A 21,390-nucleotide genomic window follows, 5' to 3' on the forward strand; every position below is an offset into this window, starting at 1 on the left:
GTTTAAATATATATAACACTATTTATTTTTATATTTTATAAAATAAAATAGGGATAATCGTTGAATCAAAATATATATATACTCCATTTCGATTATTAGTATATAAACAGTGCGATGCACGGTTATTTTATCATTATATATTATAAAATATAATTTTAATATATTGGTATTAGGATTCGAACCTTATACCCATTGTATAATAATTTTACAATGCACCACGATTATTTTTATCATTACATGTTGTAAATTATAATTTTGATATGTTATTGGTAGAATTCGAACCTTATACCCATTGTATAATAATTTTTAAAATTATATCTAACGGTTCGTCAATTTGATTTGATGGCTCTAGATTGAGTAACCAAACACCAACAATCAAACTTTTAATATTTCGTCTTTAATATAATAGTACTAGCCTAAAATTCGTGCGATGCACGGTTGTTTTAAATAATAGTTTTTTTATTATTCTTATTTTAATATTTTATTAATTATATTTGTTAAAACAATAAGTATGTCTGGATAAATATAGTCGAACATATCTTTTAGTAAATTCATTAACTAACACAATAAATAACTTCTGAAAAATATATACTCGACCCAATTAAATCGGTCATGTGTTTAAATTAAAGTATTTTAATTGAGATTATTTGGATTGTTAATAAAATTCAAATCTTAAACTAAATTTTATAATACCAACTCCCTTCATACCACTCATTTGTTTACATATTTTTTTCTCATGATTGACACGCATTTTAAGGCTACTATAAAATATAGTTCTATAATTTATTTTTTTATTTTTTTTGTTATAAAAATTTAAACATTATATTTTTATTTAAAAGAAAAAATTATTTAAAATTATTTAGGGAACCATACTCTACGGGAGTCTTAGAATGCGTGTCGATCTCCCGTCCCCCAATGTAAAGAACCTGGAGGTACGGAGGGAGTATTACAATTATATAGAATTAGAAATTTGGTCAAAAAATTTTAAAAATTATAATGTAAGCAACCAAACGACAACTACAAATCTTGGACTAATTTGTATAATAACTACAACTATTATATCTAATAAGAATGTTGGTTAAAAATTTCAAAAATTAGAATTTAAGGGAAAAAAATACAACTGAGTTTACTGGAGATTGAAGTGGTGCTTTTAACGGTAATTTAGCTTGAAAAATATTAGCGTGTTAATTCTAATGCTGATATGATATATCTTTCTCAAAAATTTCGGGTTTTGTATCAGATTCAAAACGGACAGTGTGAGTCCATATTTAACTATATTTTTAAAACTTGTAGTTTATTAGAATATATGCGATTTAAAGATTATTTTGAATATTTAATAATTTTTTAAATTTTATTTTAAATGAAAAATTTTAAGATATGGAAATTGTCAATTAAGATGTTTAATAATATGATTTGGTAATAACTATATATCCACGTATATGTATATGTTAGTAATATTTTTGAAATAAGTGGGCTTTTAAAAAAAAATATTACTGAACGAAATATATAGTTTTATTCATATTTATAGATGTGTATACAAATGATTATTTAGTTTTAATTTAAAGATAAATTTTAGGCTAGATCAATAGTCTGAATTATCCATAGTTTAGTCTTGTTTAGCCCGGATGAATTGTATCCATTATTTTGTATTAGTTTAAGACTCAATATAGCGACCAGATTCAATTAATTATATTCATCTCTCATTGAATTTGTTTAAGTTTGGATCAATAACATTATTTAAACTCAGATAAAAATATATATTATTTTGTTCTAACTAGTCTAATATTTTTTTAAAATTTTATTTTATCTTTAATTGTATATTTTTTTAACTGTGTCCATAGTATTTATTATTTTATTTTAACCCGATAAAACAATTCCAAATAATTGTATTGGGTTATTTTTTAATTTATAACAAACCAATAATATTATTTGTTTAAACCCAAATGAATATTTTAGTTGGTCTAATATTTTTTAATTTTAATTTTATTTTAACTTAAATTAATTGTATAAATCTTTTTTTAGCCTAGGTGAATAGTATGTATTTATATTATTTTGTTATATTCTGACACTATTATATAAAGTGACAATTATCTCTAGTTTCATTTTAATAAAATGTATAGCATAGATATTATAGATATTGAAAAAAATCTGTAATTATATAAACCGGTTATATCAATCAAATCCTAGTAATTATATTTAGTTTATTTTGAATTTTAATTAAGTCCGATTGATATTGTTTTGTTTTAGCCTAGATGAGTAGCATAAATTTTTTAGCCCGTGTCATTATATCGACCAACACTTTATTTTTAATTTTAATTTAGTTTTAGTTCGTTTCAATAATATAATTTTTTTAATTGTGTCAATAATATTTATTATTTTATTTTAGTCTGATGCACCAAATCCAATTTACTACAGTTAGTTTTTTTATTTGTTATTTTAACTCGTCTAAATAGTTTATTTTTTTAATATGAATAAATAGTATATATTATTTTATTTTATCTTATCTCATTATACCAATTAACAAATTATATTTTGATTTGAATTTTATTTTATACGGTTCAATAGTATAATGTTTTTGGTCCGGGTGAATAATATGTATTATTGTATTTTGTCTAAATGTTATTATAAATATTTAAATATATTTGTCATTAATTAATTATTTTTTGAATATTAATTTATTAATAGTATCAATAATAGATATAACTTATTATAATATATAATCACAATTATTACAATAATGAAATAGTATATTAATACAATTGCCTATGTTAAATAGGAGACCTTTAATGGGGTATATAAATCCCCCTGAAAATTCTAGGGAGTGAAGACTCCATTGTATTTAACAAAAAAGAAAAAAGTCTCCATGGTATTGTTGAGTATTAGGTTACTAACAAAGTAATAGAAGAGTAGTCCGGTGGGAATTACTTTCCTTTGTGTACTGAAAAATAGGTATTATAATAAAAAATTTAATATTTCATATTTTATATAATAATAATAATAGATAGATAATATAGATTATAGTATATAGTATTGATAGATATGTATATTAAAATTTAAAAACAACATGTAAGTTACAATACTAAAATTATTAGTTTCAAATATATATTAACAAACACTTTTATCAGAAGCAGCGGGAGAATTTTGATGTAGCGGTAATGCTTGCAAAAAGGAATGTCTAACGTCTCAAGTCTCGGCACGATGAGAAAATGCTCAAAATATCCATATTTCAACATCAACGGTTCAAAATATCCAAATATGAAATATATGACCCAAAATACCGATCAGATACACATGTGTCACGTGAATGTGCATCACGGGATACACATGTATTACATGCGTATATTTCCTTCTGTTTCAGCTAGGAAAATGAAAAAAAACATATTAAAAAAATAATTTAAAGTTTAATACGCAATTATGTAATGCTTATACAGGGATACATATGTACAAAATGCGTATCTTATGCAATTTTTTTTAAAAAAAATAAGTGAATGCACGCATTCTTAAAATACGTATCATGGGTTGTGCATTTACAAAATGCGTGTCTTTTGTAAATTCAGATACTCCTTTTCAAAATGCGTATCCCGTCAGCGTTTTGGGCCATACATTTCAGATATGGGCATTTTGGGCCATCTTTTTCCTGTGTTGGGCATTTAGGGCCATCGCCCCAACACGATAAAGTCCGGAAAATTTTCCTAATAAAATTATGATTTTTTGTTCGATATAATTTTTTTGACTAATTACATTTACTAGCCTAAAATTCGCACATATTGATTATAACATTTGTAAATTTATTATATTATAAAAACAATAATTATATATTATTGAGATTAATGAAATCTGTATGTATTACATTACTAAAGGATTCAAAATTTTGATCGTTAAAATCTTAAAAAGTATTCCTACACTTGCGGATGCAGAGCCTATATAGGATAGTGGGAGTCTTGAATAACAGTGGTGTACACGGATGATTTAGTAAATTTTTTATTTTTTTCTTGATTTATTAATTATTTTGTTATATTATAATTTGAAATATTAAAATTAATATTGGAAGTGTTTGATTCCCTACAAAAGAGGTAAGAATAAAGTTGAGTGCGATTAGAATTTAATAAGTTGAATAATAATTCATAGAGTTTGTATTTATATTAAATACATGATTTAATTTTTTTAATTAAATTAAATTTATTTAAATGTTATTTTGCAAGGTGTTAACATACTTTTTAGGAAGTTGTTAATGTCTGACCAAACAAAACCATGTTTCGCTTATAAAAGTATAGTATAGATATGTCTTATAAATAATTATGTGTTCCAACAAATTTTGGTACGAGCGAGAATCGAAATCAGTAGGACAACAATAATAAAGTTTTTAATTAATTTAGCTACTCCTTCTCTAGTGGAGTATCATGTCAGAAACTCTTTTGTTACTGGATTATTATTTAAAATTATTGAATTAAGGTTTACATTTAAATTATAGTTATGCCTAAATCCTAAATCAAATTGCCTTTTATTCATTTAATACTTCTAGAACTCAAATGGAGAATTGTTAAACCCTGTAATATAATTTTTTTTTTATAAAAATAGGGCTCAAACTTATTTTTTTTTTAAATATTAAATTAATATCCACCCTTAAATTAGGCCCTAAATCCTAGATCCTCAATCGATATGCATTTTTATTGATTTTTTAAATATTATAGAACTCAAATAGGTAATTGTTGAGCTCTAAAATAGTATAAATTGTATACATAGGACCCATACTTGAATTTTAAAAATTATTAAACAAACATTTAAATATTTTAAAAATAATAAAAATTACATGATACTCTACTGACCGACTATCCCACTAAACATTCCACTCTCCACTAGAAATGACATACCATCCTGATAATTCACCGGAAGTCAAGTGTCTAGGTAATATTTAGGATCACATATTTCAAAATAAGTTTTTTGGAAAGTAACCTCCAAAAAGAGATATTTTAGCCATTTTCCCGGTTGCGGGAAATCTAAATATCTATATAAAGGAAAATCACGGGAGTATGACGTGGCTCGGGAAATCTATATATCTATCTAAAGGAAAATCACGGGAGTATGACGTGGATGGGCTGAGCATCCTCCAAATCATTTTCTCTCATTTCATTTCAGAAGCCTTCATCGAATTGATCGCTTTTATAATATCCAAGTCTTTTGAATCCAATCCATTTAAAACTTTTGGCTTTCCATCTCCCGCACTCAATCAGTTTTCCACTTTATGCCTTCAAAATTCAATTCAATCGGTGCTTATTTATGTATTTGCAGTCATGCACCGCAAAAACTAGGCTACAAGGACATAGGGAATTGTCTCCAATAATCAGGTTTGTTTTAACTCAATTTCAATTCCCATTTTTTTGAGTTGTGTCCCATCTTATATAATGGTTTTTGACTTTATGCCTTCGAAATTCAATTCAATCGGTGCTTATTTATGTATTTGCAGTCATGCACCGCAAAAACTAGGCTACAAGGACAGAGGGAATTGTCTCCAACAATCAGGTTTGTTTTAACTCAGTTTTAATTCCCATTTTTTAATTTGTGTCCCATCTTATATATTGTATAATGGTATGCATATATTTTAATTTTTCTTCCGTAAAATTATTCGTGTTTTTGTTTTACAATTTTCGGATACGAGGTCTCAGATGCAGCTTTCATGTTTGATAAAAGTCCAGAATGAGATATAATTTCTTATATTTTAATTTTGATTATGTTACTCCTAAAAAAGAGTTCTCTTTATAATGCTAACAAATTGGATTTTTATTCTTTAATTTTGATTATGTTACTCCTGAAAAAGAGTTCTCCTTATAATGCTAAATAAATTGGATTTTTATTCTAGATTTTCTTCCTCAACAATATTTGGGCGACAATTTTAGAGGCATGTTTTTTGAATATTTATCACTGAGAATTTTGTATACACATGGGAGTACATTGGAGGAGAAGACAGATTTTTGTCATTTGAAAGTAATTTATTAAAACATTCATTGAATACTTTTATCATCCCTTTTTGTAAGTTGCTGAGTGTTAGCATATTTGCTTGTCCATATTAGTTTTTTATATATGCCCATTGTTGATATTTAACCTTTTAATCTATTTTGATACATTCTTAATTTTTATATTTTTTACAGAGAAAAATGATATGAGTCTGCCCTGCTACAAGATAAATGTGTTAGTGTTTTCAACATGTCGAATTAATAAATATGCATTTTACACCCTTAAATGGACTCGGATTGGGATCACCCCTCTCATTTGAAAGTAAGCTTCCAAACTTCTAAACTCGCTAAATGTAAGAAGTAAGTCTTTTGTTAATGACAATTTTGGTTGCTCAATCATGTTTATGTTCTTATAGACACAAAAAAGGTTGAAGATTCAATTCTTCCTATCAGTGAAACACTCGGAAGTCTTTGGTTTCTTTAGTTAATATTCCGAACATATATTCTTTTTACAATAATTGTTACTTAATTATAAATACATGTGTTTTGCTATGTATCATTCTTAAAATATTCTTTCGCGAGGTTACAATATTTACCAATGCCCCTTCATTAAATTGGAGTTGCAAATTACACACCTAAAGTTGAATACATATTTACATATGAATTCGTCACGACTTATAATATTTGTATGTAGGCATGTTATTCAACCTAAATTTAGCACTATATAGTTACACCCAACATAGTGTATGTAGGCATGTTATTCAACCTTAATTTAGCACTATATAGTTTTAGCGTTGCTAAGTTTGCATTAATTATTGATGTGAGTAACAAATAGTAAATCTTAATATTAGATTAAGAGGTTCCATGAACGAACAAAAGAGCTCTTAGAAAAATTCTTATGACATGTGGAACAAAGTGGCAACCATATATACTCTCTAATTTGCTGTTAACTAAAAAAACTGCATAATTCAAAATTGTAGAGCACCACAACATAAGTAATCTGATCCTAATATTGAATGCATGCTTGTAGTCTGAATTTTGTGATATTGGTTTGTTTATTTCCTGACACTTATGGACATTTGTTGAAGTTATGTTTTTTAAGATATTTAAAATAACAATTATACTTGCACGCCATTCTTGCCAGGACACCAACGTATTTGGTAGAATCACGCTTCTTAGATTTGCTATGTGATGCTGAAATGGCATTTGATAATTTGTATGTGTTGCCTTTCTATACGTGGGGCGCTAAGTAGCTAGATTATGCATTTTTCTTTTCTTTTCCATTGAAGACCATTGTTAAATTGTGTGCCGGAGGTTCCAAAGTCTCTGAGGGCATAATTAAAGTGTGAGCTAACACTTGAAGATATTGTGTTATAGTCTCGGAAATCGCACTCCACATACACGTCTTTATGATTATGTATGTACAAGATAGTTTTGCTGGGCCAAAATTCATGATCTGGATACAGGTAACTCCTTTCTAAATATCTCTCCGCTAATTTACTTCATTTCTCAGTAACGGAGAAATGATATTCAACGGTATTGACCATAAAGTTTAAATTGAATTTAAGGAATGATGATTACCATTTGGCTGCTACTGAGGTGGTAGGTATATGTGCGAGTAAAGACACTCATTCGAAGGAGCCTATAATCTATTATCTGATATCTCAGAATCATGCGGATTTTTAAATTTTCCACGATTATTTACAGAGTGATTACAAGTATCAATAGACCCGCTTTTAGAGGAAGATGCTATTGGCAACTTTTGTCCGTGTTTAAGATCCCAAGGTTGATAAATTTCTTTTTTAAGAATTTATGAAGTTAAAAAGTGTGAAATTATAGCAGTGCCAAGTTTTCAGTTAGGTTGGTTGTAGGGTTAGATACTAGATATTAATTGTGATTTTGACTGTGTATGCAATGGTGTTCCTTTTGACATCTAAAATAAGATGTACTTTTTCTTGGTGTTTCATGCTCCTAACAAAATGTAATGTGCCAATTTAAATAAAATGGCAGTGAGAAGTGAGAATAAGATGTATGTGCACTCTTTATGGCATAATGACAAGAATGACTTATAAATAATCTATACCTTGGTTGCAGGAATTTTCAAACAAAAGTGTTTTCAAAATATTTCTGATACTGAAGAAAGAGAAAAATGTTAGCTTTCTAATTTTCTATGTGTATATCATAATACAAAATTTAACATTATATTATATTATATATCTACAAATAATAAGTTTATATTTTATTTGACAACTCTTTCGTGTATTTGGTTTCAATTTTAGCGTTAACATAGGAATGTACAGTTATCATATGAAAATAGGTTGATGGGAATGAAAAAGAAGGCATGAGCAGAGATATGATGAAAATTTTGTTGAATGTAGAGTATTAGTGTTTTTGTCATTTCAGTAGCTGCTATTTGTACTTGTGTTCAAAGACAAAACTAAGGAAGTACGTGAATGCAATGACTGACATCTCATTTTTCAGAAAGCAAAGAAATGATGTTATAACTTATAACAATGTTATTCATGTATTTTTTATAATGTTTTTCGCAACCGCGCGAAGCGCGATTTGTTCAACTAGTTATTACATATCGGTAAAACAAATGCTTCGATCTGAGCAATTATAATACATATATAATGATATTGGAGCAGTGTATAAGATACATTTTCCTTTACTCAGGGAACAACACCCTACCAATTGTATATTTATATAAGTTAAATAGTTAAATTTCAAGTAGGTGAGTGTCTGTGTTTGAAAAATTCAAGTGAGTCGCTCATTTCAAATTTGATCTTTTTATCAAAGTTGAAAATTGAAATTACACAAAATTAAAATATTGTAAAGTAGGAGGCCGTTGAGCTCATTTTGAGTTTTAATTGGATTACTAAAACTTGCTATTTGGCTAGAATCATGATGAAATTGATATTTGATTCTTTGAAATCTAAAAAATAACTGAAGTAGAAAAAATCAAAGTCAAATTTCATCATAAGATGCGAGATAAAATAAATGCCAAGAAATCATTTTCATAACTGAAATTCGACCAGGATCACGAAATGATCAGGATGTGAGTTAAAATTTCATCAATATGAAAGCAAATATTTGAGTGAAACAAGATACATGAAAGAGAAGTTATCGTTTGGCACAACACCATTAAACTTCAACAAACCAAAATACATATTACAAATGTGTCGATTATTATTTCCTAACTCAATCTGTTTCGTAAATTCTGGCGTTATATGAAATTTTAAAGTCAAACAAAGTTGAATTTGTCTAATAATTATTAATTGCTATTTCATAAAATTTATGAAAAGAATATCGCTAGAAAGTATTTTTGAATTACCGTCATTCCTAATCTTTAAATTTCTAAAATTATAAACCAGTAAAATATAATTTATGGTTTGTGGTCAAACTTAAATGTATTTATTTTTTAAAATTCATATACTGTCAATTTTTTTTAAGAACAGAGGAAGTACGCAACTTTTTTAAGAACGGTACGTAACTTCTACATAATTTACCTTATACTGAATATCGGGGCAAACCGATATTTGATATAACTACAAACCCAAGACATACAATTCAATATACGTTTATATCCTTCCGCTGATTTTAGCTTTTAGTTTTTCTAAGCTCATGCGATCATTCATCCCCGCCACCACCAGCTACGGCAACTACGGAATGTTTATTGTTTAAAAATCTAAAAAAGATACACTACTAAAACCTCATGTATCAAAATACAAGATTAAGCATAAAACATCATAGTGAATTAGTGATAATCATAAAATAAACAAAGTAGCTGGCTTTACAGTTGAATAATTGGACTTTACAGGAATTCAAAGCCGCCTTAGAGATTATTATATGTGGCATTAAACTATTAAAATGTACTATACCTCCCATAATCAATAAGAAGCCCCCGGTACAACGTGTTCTTTTAGTTCAAACGGGTTCTAGATTCGATTTAAAGTGATTTTACGTGTTTGGTTGAATGTTTTACTAACCTTCTTATGAATTAGACCTGAAGTTCTAGGTTTAATTTCAAGTAATGATAAGTTTAGATTCGCGTAAGTGGGATATTAATTAAAAAAAATATAAAATTATTTGATTTATAAAAAATATTCTATCCGTCCCTATTTACCTGTGCAATTGGACTCTTACACATAATTTATGATATATTGAACACATATTTTCATTAATTATTTTTCAAATTTTCTTTTTTAAATAGAAATTTAAGATGTAACACACGTTATATAATAAAAAGTAAAATAAAAATGCAAGAGGTAGACTATTCTGGTTGACGGATGGAGTCAATTCAGGTGTCTGACTCGTTCGATCTCGAATTTTGGAACCCCCATTAACGTCACAAATGAGGTTGCCTTTGATCATCTATATAACATCTCCCCATGCAATGTTTCATTTCATTCAATATTATTTCATACAAGAAAATCTATTATCTTTACTTAGAATTCTGTTAATTTGTTAATTTCCAAAAACAATTATCAAAATCACACAAACTACACACACACAAAAGAGAGTATGTGGAGATTTGGAGGCAAAGGTGAATCTGGTTTCTCTGCTGCTAACACTGCAGAGCAAGTTACAGAGGGAATTGACGGAACTTCCTTAACTGCCATTGTCACAGGTTTATATTCTTTTTTTCATTTTCATCATTTTATACTCAAAATATTTATAATCTCGTATAGTTACCTGAGGTCACTCCGAGACGATAACATTACATTAAGGCCTCTAGCTATAATTTTGTGCTACCAAATGACACTATTTTGCTCCTTCAATAGATGCATTAATATGCATATTGTACCTAAATTCTGCTGTTGCATACTCAAAATTAAGTTTTGGATATGTGTTGACAATCTTCTTAATGACAGGATCAACAAATGGTATTGGAAAAGAGACTGCACGAGTCCTTGCCTTGCGCGGGGTTCATGTAGTTATGGGAGTGAGAAATGTTACTGCTGGTGGAAAAGTTAAAGAAGAATTCCTCCAGAAGATCCCCAATGCTAGAATAGATGTCATGGAAATCGATCTTAATTCAATGGACTCTATCAGGAAATTTGCTTCCGACTATGTTTCCTCGTGTCTTCCTCTTAATATCCTCATGTAAGGAAACTATGTGATAGGGTTCGCTCTTACCATCTGCATAACCGATCAAATAATTACATAGTATTTCCATTTAGAGGCCGTACGTAAACTAAATTTTCTGTTGTTGGAAATTGCAGTAACAATGCAGGTATCATACCTGCTGCCAAGTTTACACTTTCAAAGGACAACATTGAACAAGTTTTTGCTGTCAACCATTTAGGTATGTTAGACTACTAACAAGTTATGATTCAATATATTTGTATTGTGACTTTGACAATTAAACAATCTTGTCCTCTTAATTGATGAACCCTTCATCTCACACTTTTCTCAGGTCAATTTCTTTTGACCAATCTTTTGTTGGAGACCATGAAAAAGACAGCAAGCGAAAGCCAGAAAGAAGGAAGAATTATCAATATAGCATCAGACTTGCACAGAAAAGGTGTTCACAAAGAGGGCATTCGTTTTGATAAGATCAATGATGAAAAAAGGTGATCAGTTTGCATTTGCTTAATCTGATTTTTGTTCATCATCTAAGAATTGATTATGTGCTAAGTAAACAACACTAACTATATTACTGACAAACACAATTTGAAGCCCCACACCAAATATTTGTTTAATAAAACTCTTTGTTCTTGATAAAGCAATGTCTGCTTGCAACATGTGACACTATAATCTAACTAATTCATCGGTTTCTTATCACTATTTCAGCTATAGCAACTCCACTTTCGGAGTGTCTGCTTATGGACAATCAAAGCTTTGTAATGTGCTGCACACTAACGAGCTTGCAAGGCGCTTCAAGGTTATATTTTATCCTTGCTTGAATATATCTGTGAATGGCTTAGTGTTTTGGAGTTTTCACTGGGTAACTTTTGCTAGCTTAACCTAATATTCTACTTTGATCTGAGTAATAATTAGAACCAAATTTGATGATGCTTTCAAATACCTAATCCATACATTTATAGTAAACATATAAGAAGCCAAATGTGTAGGACATATACAATTAATTTTTTAAAACACTCATCAAAAACTTAAAAGTTCTTTTTCCAGTCTGAGTTATGCATGAAGTTCTTGTGAAAACAATCTGCGATTAATACAAATAATCAAACAAGTGTGTGCGTGAGTAAACGAAATCAAACGGAGGAAGAAAAGATATAAACAGAAGAGAGATCCTCGAGTCCAGTTGAAACTGTCTCCTTAAAGCTATTTCGCCTCTCACCGTATGTGCGAGTCGATAGCCTCCCAGGATAAAACGAGGTAGCGGCGGCGTTACGGATAACGAGCACCTTCAGCGAGCTTGAACGGGCACGAAACTATCACCGAGAGAGAGAGATTTGTGTTTAGAGACGAATATGTTTTTGGTGTGTCTAACCCTAACGCCTTAGAGGTGTTTATATAGGTGTAGATAGACTTGTGCGCTACTCTTTTCCATAATTAAATATCATTAATTATGGAATCGGTGTAATACTTGCAAGCTACTCTATTCCATAAATAATCTGAAACAGAATCAGATTGAATATATCAAGACATACACCATATCAATTAATCTGAAACAAAATCAAATTAATTTATGCCATAATATTTGAGCCAAATTCTAATGGAAAATAATAATTTCCATTATTAAGAGAATATCATCATATCTCACACATCTTTTAGTCATAATGCTCAAAAATATGACTTACCAATATGGGACTTATACCCATATTTTCCAACAATCCCCCACATGGGTGAGATTGGTAATCTTAGTAGCACACACCAGACAGACAGACAGACATACACGGAGTTTGACTTGGTGATAGTTTCTTCGATCAGATATAGCATACGATAGGTAGAGAATGCTCCTTGAACCTTCGCTCGAGTAAGCATACCGACTTTACTGGTAGACAGTAGACGTGCTTGTCCTTGAACTGTTCGACCGTTTATGTAAACGATGATATACTTATCACTATATCGTTTCTGACTCGTTCAGCTCTCATGAGTATGTCCATTTTGGCCATGGAACATCGTCCTGGTTCTGCAGAAGTTTCTAAAGAATTGTGCCTCGCAATTCTCCTTTGAAGCGGCCCCACTTCTCTCCCACATAGGTGATCTTTATCTTATAGAGTAACCCGCGTTTACTCAACTGAATTCCATGCGTTCACTCCTGAGCTCCACGTATTCATCAAAGATCATTAAAGGCTCAAAGCTTAACCTCGTACCTTACGGGTCTCACTGTTTCCTCATCATAGGAACAGGCCAGGGGTTACCCCCACAGTGATTTGGTCATCATGATTTAGTTGTCCCATTGAACCAAGTTCTTGGGATCTCCAGTCAGCAATGGTTGGGTGTCCACCATGATGCCGTTAAGCAATAGGCTTAAGGCCCATCCCTCTCGATGATTTCTCAACCACTTCTCTTGATAACCCTTTGGTTAGTGGATCCGCGATATTATCCTTTGACGGTATATAGTCAATAGTGATAATTCCGGTTGAGATCAATTGTCTAATGGAACTGTGTCGTCGTCGTATATGACGAGACTTTCCATTATACATCGTGCTCTGTGCTCTGCCAATAGCGGATTGACTATCACAGTGAATCCCTATTGCAGTTACAGGCTTTGGCCATCTTGGAATATCCTCCAGAAACTGACGTAGATATTCAGCCTCTTCGGCGCATTTATCTAGTGCCACAAACTCAGCTTCCATCGTGGAATGAGTTATCACCGTTTGTTTTGAGGATTTCCATGATATTGCCGCTCCAGCTAATGTAAACACATAGCCACTCGTAGACTTAAGTGCTTTCTTGCTAGATATCCAATTTGCGTCAGTATATCCTTCTAATACTGCTGGGTATCTGCCATAGTGCAGTCCATAGTCTCGAGTTCCCCTCAAGTACTTTAGTACCCTTATAATCGCTTTCCAGTGATCAGCTCCCGGATTACTCGTAAACCTACTCAACTTGCTAATTGAGTATGCAATGTCTGGTCTTGTACAACTCATGAGGTACATCAGACTACCAATTATCCTCGAGTATTCCAATTGGGAAACAGCTACACCTTTGTTCTTGGATAGGTGCAAAGTCATATCTACAGGTGTCCTAGCTTTCTCAAAGTCATCCTTAAGAAACTTCTCAAGGATCTTGTCAACATAATGTGGTTGACTTAATGCGAGACCCTCTGATGTTCTAGAAATTTGAATTCCCAGAATTACATTTGCTAGTCCCATATCTTTCATGTCGAACCTTGATTTCAACATGTCCTTTGTAGATTTGATAACTTTATCATTGCTTCCAGCAATAAGTAGATCATCTACATATAGTGTCATCATGACATAGCCATTGTCATTCTCCTTGACATAGCTGTTCTCGTTATCCTTGTAATAGGCACAGCTATCACATTCATTGATTTTGAAACCATTGGCCAGCACGACCTCATCAATTTTTTCATGCCATTTCATAGGCGCTTGTTTCAAACCATACAATGATTTCACCAATCTACACACTTTCCTTTCTTGTCCTGGGACAACAAACCCTTCAGGTTGTTCCATATAGATTTCTTCATCTATGTCTCCATTTAGGAAAGCTGTTTTCACATCCATTTGATGTACAGTTAGATTACGCATTGCAGCAATAGCAAACATCATCCTTATGGACGTTATTCTCGTTACAGGAGAATATGTATCAAAGTAATCAAGGCCTTTTTGTTGCTTGTATCCTTTAATTACAAGTCTGGCCTTATACTTATCAATAGTGCCATCAGTTTTCAACTTCTTCTTGAAAACCCACTTGCTACCTAATGGTTTGCATCCAGTTGGCAAGTCCACTAATTCCCAAGTATGATTTTGCATAATTGAATCAACTTCATTCTTGATGGCCTCTTTCCACATAGGTCCATCAGGTGAGGTAACCGCCTCCTTATAAGTTTTTGGGTCACCTTCTTCGAGCAAATAGGTCATAAAATCAGACCCATAGGATTTCTCCGTTCGTTGTCTTTTGCTCCTTCTCACTACCCCCACATTTTCGTCTTCACTTTCGTCACTCTCATTATCGTCATCTACAGACTCATGAGATCGTTTAGACGTCGTAGGTTGTTGGTTTCCTGGATTACAGGGAAACATCGTCTCAAAAAATGAGGCATTTCTTGATTCCATAATGGTATTCTTTTGAATATCAGAAATCTTGGATTCATGAACAAGAAACCGATATGCAGTGCTGTGTGGAGGATATCCGATGAAGACACAATTCACAGTCTTAGGACCTATCTTCACCTTCTTCGGTGTAGGGATCAGTACCTTTGCAAGGCACCCCCACACTTTCAGGTGTTGGTAACTTGGTTTCTTTTTCTTCCACATTTCATAAGGACTTACATCCTTATTCTTGCGCATCGTAATATTTAAAATATTATTTGCGCTTAAGATGGCTTCTCCCCACATCGATTGTGGGAGCCCAGAGCTTAACAACATCGCATTCATCATCTCTTTCAGAGTACGATTCTTCCTTTCAGCCACACCATTTGACTGAGGGGAGTATGGTGCAGTGACCTCATGGATTATACCATGTTGTGAACAGAATTCCCCAAACGGTTCAACATATTCACCTCCACGATCACTTCGTATCGTTTTGATTTTCTCAGTTTGTTGTGTCTCAACTTCTTCCTTATAGATTTTAAATTTATCTATAGCTTCGTCTTTGCTTTTCAACAAATATACATAGCAGTATTTTGTACAATCATCAATGAATGTAATAAAATACTTGTTTCCTCCTCTTGTTGGAGCGAATTTTAAATCACATATGTCGCTATGTATTAGGTCTAGCACTTTGGTGTTCCTTTCCACACGTTTAAATGATGATCTCGTTAATTTTGCCTCAACACAAGTCTCACACTTATGTTTTGGATCGATAGTAAGTTTAGGTATGTATTCTTTTGCACTTAAACGTCGTAAAGTGTCATAATTTACATGTCCTAATCTAGCATGCCATAAATTAGGAGACTCAAGCAAGTAAGCAGAAGAATTCTTCATTTCATTATCGTCCTTAACGGATATTACATTGAGCTTAAAAAGCCCATCAGTTAAATAACCCTTGCCTACAAACATACCACTCTTAGACAAAATAACTTTATCTGACTCTATTACAATGCGAAAGCCATGCTTATTCAACAGAGAACCAGACACAAGGTTCTTGCGAATATCAGGCACATAAAGTACATTCTTCAAAGTCAGATTCTTCCCAGAGGTCATCTTCAGGATCACCATGCCTTCACCCTCAATGGTAGAAGTTGCTGAATTCCCCATGTAGAGTTTCTCACCAGCATCGGAAGCTTTGAGGCTAGAGAAAACCGCCTTGTCTGAGCAAACATGCCTAGTAGCACCAGTATCAATCCACCATTCACGTGGATTAGAACCGACCAGGTTCACTTCAGAGACCGTAGCACAGAGGTCTATGTCACCCATCTCCTTGGAGATATTCTCTACCATGTTTGCTTCTTTCTTCTTGTTGGGCTTCTTGGGCTTCTTGCAGTCAGAAGACCTATGACCAACTTTATCACAGTTGTAGCACTTCCCTTGAAATTTCGACTTCGAAATCCCTCCCTTGGGTGCCAGCTTTGCCCCTTTACCAGAATTAGCCTTCTTGGGCTTGGAGCTTTGAGCATGCTCCACCATGTTTGCCTTCTCAGTGGCAACGTTAACTTTCTTCTCGGACCCTCTGTTGTCTTCTTCAATACGAAGTCTAACAATAAGATCCTCCATAGACATCTCCTTTCGCTTGTGCTTAAGGTAGTTCTTGAAATCTTTCCATCCAGGTGGAAGCTTTTCAATAACAGCAGCAACTTGGAAAGACTCACTTATGACCATTCCCTCAGCATGAATGTCATGAATGATCACCTGCAGTTCCTGCACCTGACTGACCACAGTCTTAGAGTCTGCCATCTTATAATCAAGAAAGCGGCCAACAATCCACTTCTTTGCCCCAGCGTCCTCGGTTTTATACTTATGGTCAAGTGACTCCCATAAGACCTTAGCTGTTGGCTTTGCGCTGTATACGTTATACAACGAGTCAGACAAACAATTTAACACATAGTTCCGACAGATGTAGTCGGAGTGCTTCCAAGCATCAGCAGCATACACAGTCTGCATGTTACTCTCAGCAGTGAGCAACGGTGGTTCTTCCTTAAGGAAGCGATCCATATGCAACGTGGTCAGATAAAAGTGCATCTTTTGTTGCCAACGTTTGAAGTTCGTTCCGTTGAACTTCTCAGGTTTTTCAGCATGTGCAGCAGGCACAGTTGGCATAACAGGTGCAGCAGGCACCACGGGTGGAACAGATGGTACGTGCGTCTGTACTACAGGTGTATGCACACCAGTAGGCACCGCAGGTATGGTCGGAGGAGTGAATCCTGCCGATATCTGTCCAAGAGGAACACTAAACTGTCCAATGACAGTGTGTCCCACAGGCACATGTCCCGAAGGCACATGTCCAACAGGCGTTTGACCCCCATCAGATCGTACGATCCGTGCGTTAGGGTTAATCGGCTGCTGGTGAACCCCATCAGATCCAGTGATCTGTGCGTTGGGATCAGCCGTCATGTTCATCGAATCGTTCACAGTTTGGTTCTCCATCGATCTGTTACTCAACAAAACAAGCAGATACAGATGTATCAGTCACAGATGTATATAAAATAAATAGCTTTAAGATTGTGAAAACAATCTGCGATTAATACAAATAATCAAACAAGTGTGTGCGTGAGTAAACGAAATCAAACGGAGGAAGAAAAGATATAAACAGAAGAGAGATCCTCGAGTCCAGTTGAAACTGTCTCCTTAAAGCTATTTCGCCTCTCACCGTATGTGCGAGTCGATAGCCTCCCAGGATAAAACGAGGTAGCGGCGGCGTTACGGATAACGAGCACCTTCAGCGAGCTTGAACGGGCACGAAACTATCACCGAGAGAGAGAGATTTGTGTTTAGAGACGAATATGTTTTTGGTGTGTCTAACCCTAACGCCTTAGAGGTGTTTATATAGGTGTAGATAGACTTGTGCGCTACTCTTTTCCATAATTAAATATCATTAATTATGGAATCGGTGTAATACTTGCAAGCTACTCTATTCCATAAATAATCTGAAACAGAATCAGATTGAATATATCAAGACATACACCATATCAATTAATCTGAAACAAAATCAAATTAATTTATGCCATAATATTTGAGCCAAATTCTAATGGAAAATAATAATTTCCATTATTAAGAGAATATCATCATATCTCACACATCTTTTAGTCATAATGCTCAAAAATATGACTTACCAATATGGGACTTATACCCATATTTTCCAACAGTTCTTTCCCTTTTATTAAAGCGGTGATTAAGTTCCCTCATGTTGTTCCTCATAATATTTGTCTTGTAATACTTGTTGAGTATCTTCTTTTGTACCTACCAGGAAGAAGGAGTTAATATAACTGCAAATTCACTTCATCCGGGACTTATAGCCACCAACCTCTTTACATCTAATGGTGGAGTTACTAACTGTAAGTGTCTAAGCATTGCCCTTAACGTGGCTCTGACTTTAACATCATCGCCTAAGATTATGCTCTGTATCAAGTTGTCATTTGATAGTGTGTCCTCTCAATACCAAACTTCTTATTGCTTCTCAATCGCAGGGATAATGAATAAGATTGCAGTACACGTACTTAAGAACATTGAACAGGTTAGTTCTTGGTCTTTGTGTTCAGTTAATATCTTTCTGTCGCATAATTTAGTTCATAGGTGATGACATAATTGTTGGTTTCAGGGAGCATCAACTACATGTTACTTGGCATTGAATCCGAAAGTTGAAGGGATTAGCGGAGGCTATTTCACTGACAACAACAAAGTGGAACCAAGCAAATTGGCTAAAGATTCCGAATTGGCCAAGAAACTCTGGGACTACAGTTTGAACTTGACAGATCCAAAGTAGTTATGCGCACTTATTTGGAGCCTTCGTCTTTAAATCTCCATCATTTCTTAAATTTTGAACCGCCTGTGCATTATTATGCCAGTTATGTGTGAACCAACTTGCATTGTATTCTTTGTAATGCTAGAGAACTCATAGACCTCTGGCAAGTTTTAGGTTTTCATTACTTGTTAACTTTGTTGTCAAAGAAGATTACAGTTTCTGAAAAAGAACAATTTCCAAGCTACACACATTTCTAAGTATTTTGACCGTATAGTTACAATAATAATTTTAATTTTTTTTTTTCGTAAATAAAAATGTATAACTAAAACTTTAATTCAGAAAAAAAAATAATTTTTTTTATTTTATCTATGTTGTCAAATTACTTAAAGTTATATGCAAAAAAATCAAGCGACATATAAAATAAAACAGAGGGAGTAATAACTTGTTTTAGCTTTTGTTAATTACTCAGAAATTTGTGAGGGACTGGCTGCTGCCTCAGCCTGCTGGTGTCTCCAACGGATGCCAAATTTTCTACTCGCCCAGGAAATTTTTCACCAAAACGTTAAATTCTAAATAAATTAAGGGATTCAAGTGACGCGAGCCATTACATTTACATATTCGGTGTTTATTCTATTTTTCGCTCATATATGATTGCATATGTTAGAACTTGACCCAATTTTGCTCATATAAAACTGAAATTTTTTATGATTGGAGATGCTATAATAAAACAAAACTCAAATTTTCTATCCTGGTCTAACAGACTAGGCAACTGAACTTGAACGCCTTGAACCAGAGCATTTTCCTTCGCTATCGTCAAGTCTAACAATGTACTAGTAGTAAACGTATTATAAATATAATAAAATATTGTGTTTTAATGATTTAAAATAATTTTATTGTAAATCAACTCCAACAATATATCTTATATTTGTGTCTTATTACTAAAATAATAATATATTTGAATTATAATGAGGGAATGTAAATGATGAGAGAAGAGAAGTGTGTAAAAAGGGAGGCAAATAATTTTTTAATTTAAATAAATAAGATATGACATAGTTAGTTGGGCTGAGTTCTATGGAGTCCACCTTTTTGTCGGAGTCCTCGAAGTCCATCTACGTTCTCTGCAAATAAAATATATTGTAAAACGTATTATTTTGCAAAATATGTTACACAAATAGCATAACTTCAACAAAATCATGCAAATCTCATATATTTACAGTACAGTATGTATGTTCTGCAATATGTTCTGCAACATGAACATTTATGTTCTGCAAACTAAACATATTTTGTAGAATAATATATTTTTGCAATGTTCTGTTTATAAAATATATGCAATCTACAAGATTTTTAATAGAATAGTGATGTTTGTCGAAAAATAAAATGTTTTGCAATATTTTAAGCTATATTTTACTTGCAGAACATATATGGACTCCGATGACTCCAATTAAAAGGTGGACTCCATAGAACTTTACTCTAGTTAGTGGTGCCTTAAAAATGAGGCACATAATAAATGTTTTGGTATTTTAAAACACCACTAGGATATTATTGGAATACTTTTTTATCCAAATTATCTCAAATTTTAACTTAGGACAAGTTTTTAGGCAGTGTTGGTGTTATTCCCAGTGGACTAACAATGAGATTTACAGAAGGGGGGTTGAATGTAAATCTCAAAATTTTTTCAAGTTTTGAGCAGTTTCTAAGGCTAAGTGTTTGAGTGATCAAATGTGTGTGAATTGCTTGAAGCTGATGCAGACAGATATATATATTCAAACACAAATGTAATGAGCACAAAGAACTTATAAACTTTTCTGGTGGATTTGTTGTTCCACCAGAAATGTGTTATTTCAGAAAATCTGTGATTCAAAGAATTAAATCACAGCTGCTTCCTAGTACAAACTAGATGATTTTCTCTTTTGATATTTCTAAACAGCTCAAGGAAAATTCATATCTAATTACTAGCTGCTACTTGGTTTATATATCACCAAGTTTACAAGTGAAGACAAACTGTAAAATACAGTTGAAAAGATTCTTCACATGTTTCTTCTTCATTTCTCTATCCAATGCAATCTAGGATAATCTGTAAATCTTTGAATACTTCCTTGTTTGCATCAGAATGGAAATGCTGCATTTTCTTGATTCCTCCTAGAGGTTTCCACATTCCAGTATGTCTCTGTCAACCCATGTGCCTCTGTCAGCTTGTGAATTGTCACTATCAACTGCTAATGAACTAAGCATCCGTTGAAACTTTCATCCGTTGATGCCTTATCCGTTGAGGCTTTATCCGTTGAAGTTTTATCCGTTGATGCATTACAGTTGAAGTCTTTATCCGTTGAAGCACTTATCCGTTGATGGATATTATCCGTTGAAGCAATTAGAGACATCCGTTGAAACTTTGTTTCTTATCCGTTGAAGGTCTTCAATATCCGTTGACACTTCTTCACTTATA

General features: G+C 32.6%; 1 protein-coding gene and 1 long non-coding RNA gene across 3 annotated transcripts; both read left to right on the forward strand.

Annotated features, from left to right (window-relative positions):
• The first annotated feature begins 5,101 nt into the window (after nucleotides 1-5,101).
• LOC141677013 (uncharacterized) lies at nucleotides 5,102-7,915 on the forward strand. 2 transcript variants are annotated; one of them, XR_012557288.1, is made up of 5 exons: nucleotides 5,102-5,345; nucleotides 5,465-5,520; nucleotides 6,147-6,273; nucleotides 7,096-7,417; nucleotides 7,520-7,915. It is a non-coding gene; the product is annotated as an uncharacterized LOC141677013 (long non-coding RNA). The 2 variants fall into 2 exon arrangements; XR_012557287.1 differs by having other exon boundaries at nucleotides 6,147-7,417.
• Nucleotides 7,916-10,304: 2,389 nt separating this feature from the next.
• Nucleotides 10,305-19,204, forward strand: LOC141680999 (short-chain dehydrogenase TIC 32, chloroplastic-like). The gene is made up of 8 exons (XM_074487063.1): nucleotides 10,305-10,581; nucleotides 10,826-11,057; nucleotides 11,177-11,259; nucleotides 11,371-11,527; nucleotides 11,748-11,838; nucleotides 18,453-18,540; nucleotides 18,673-18,719; nucleotides 18,804-19,204. Exons 1-8 carry the CDS (start codon nucleotides 10,476-10,478, stop codon nucleotides 18,966-18,968), a joined length of 969 nt encoding a protein of 322 aa, XP_074343164.1. The 5' UTR covers nucleotides 10,305-10,475; the 3' UTR covers nucleotides 18,969-19,204.
• Nucleotides 19,205-21,390: the final 2,186 nt, after the last annotated feature.

This window comes from Apium graveolens, chromosome 8, assembly GCF_009905375.1.
Source record: "Apium graveolens cultivar Ventura chromosome 8, ASM990537v1, whole genome shotgun sequence".
Classification (NCBI taxonomy): domain Eukaryota; kingdom Viridiplantae; phylum Streptophyta; class Magnoliopsida; order Apiales; family Apiaceae; genus Apium; species Apium graveolens.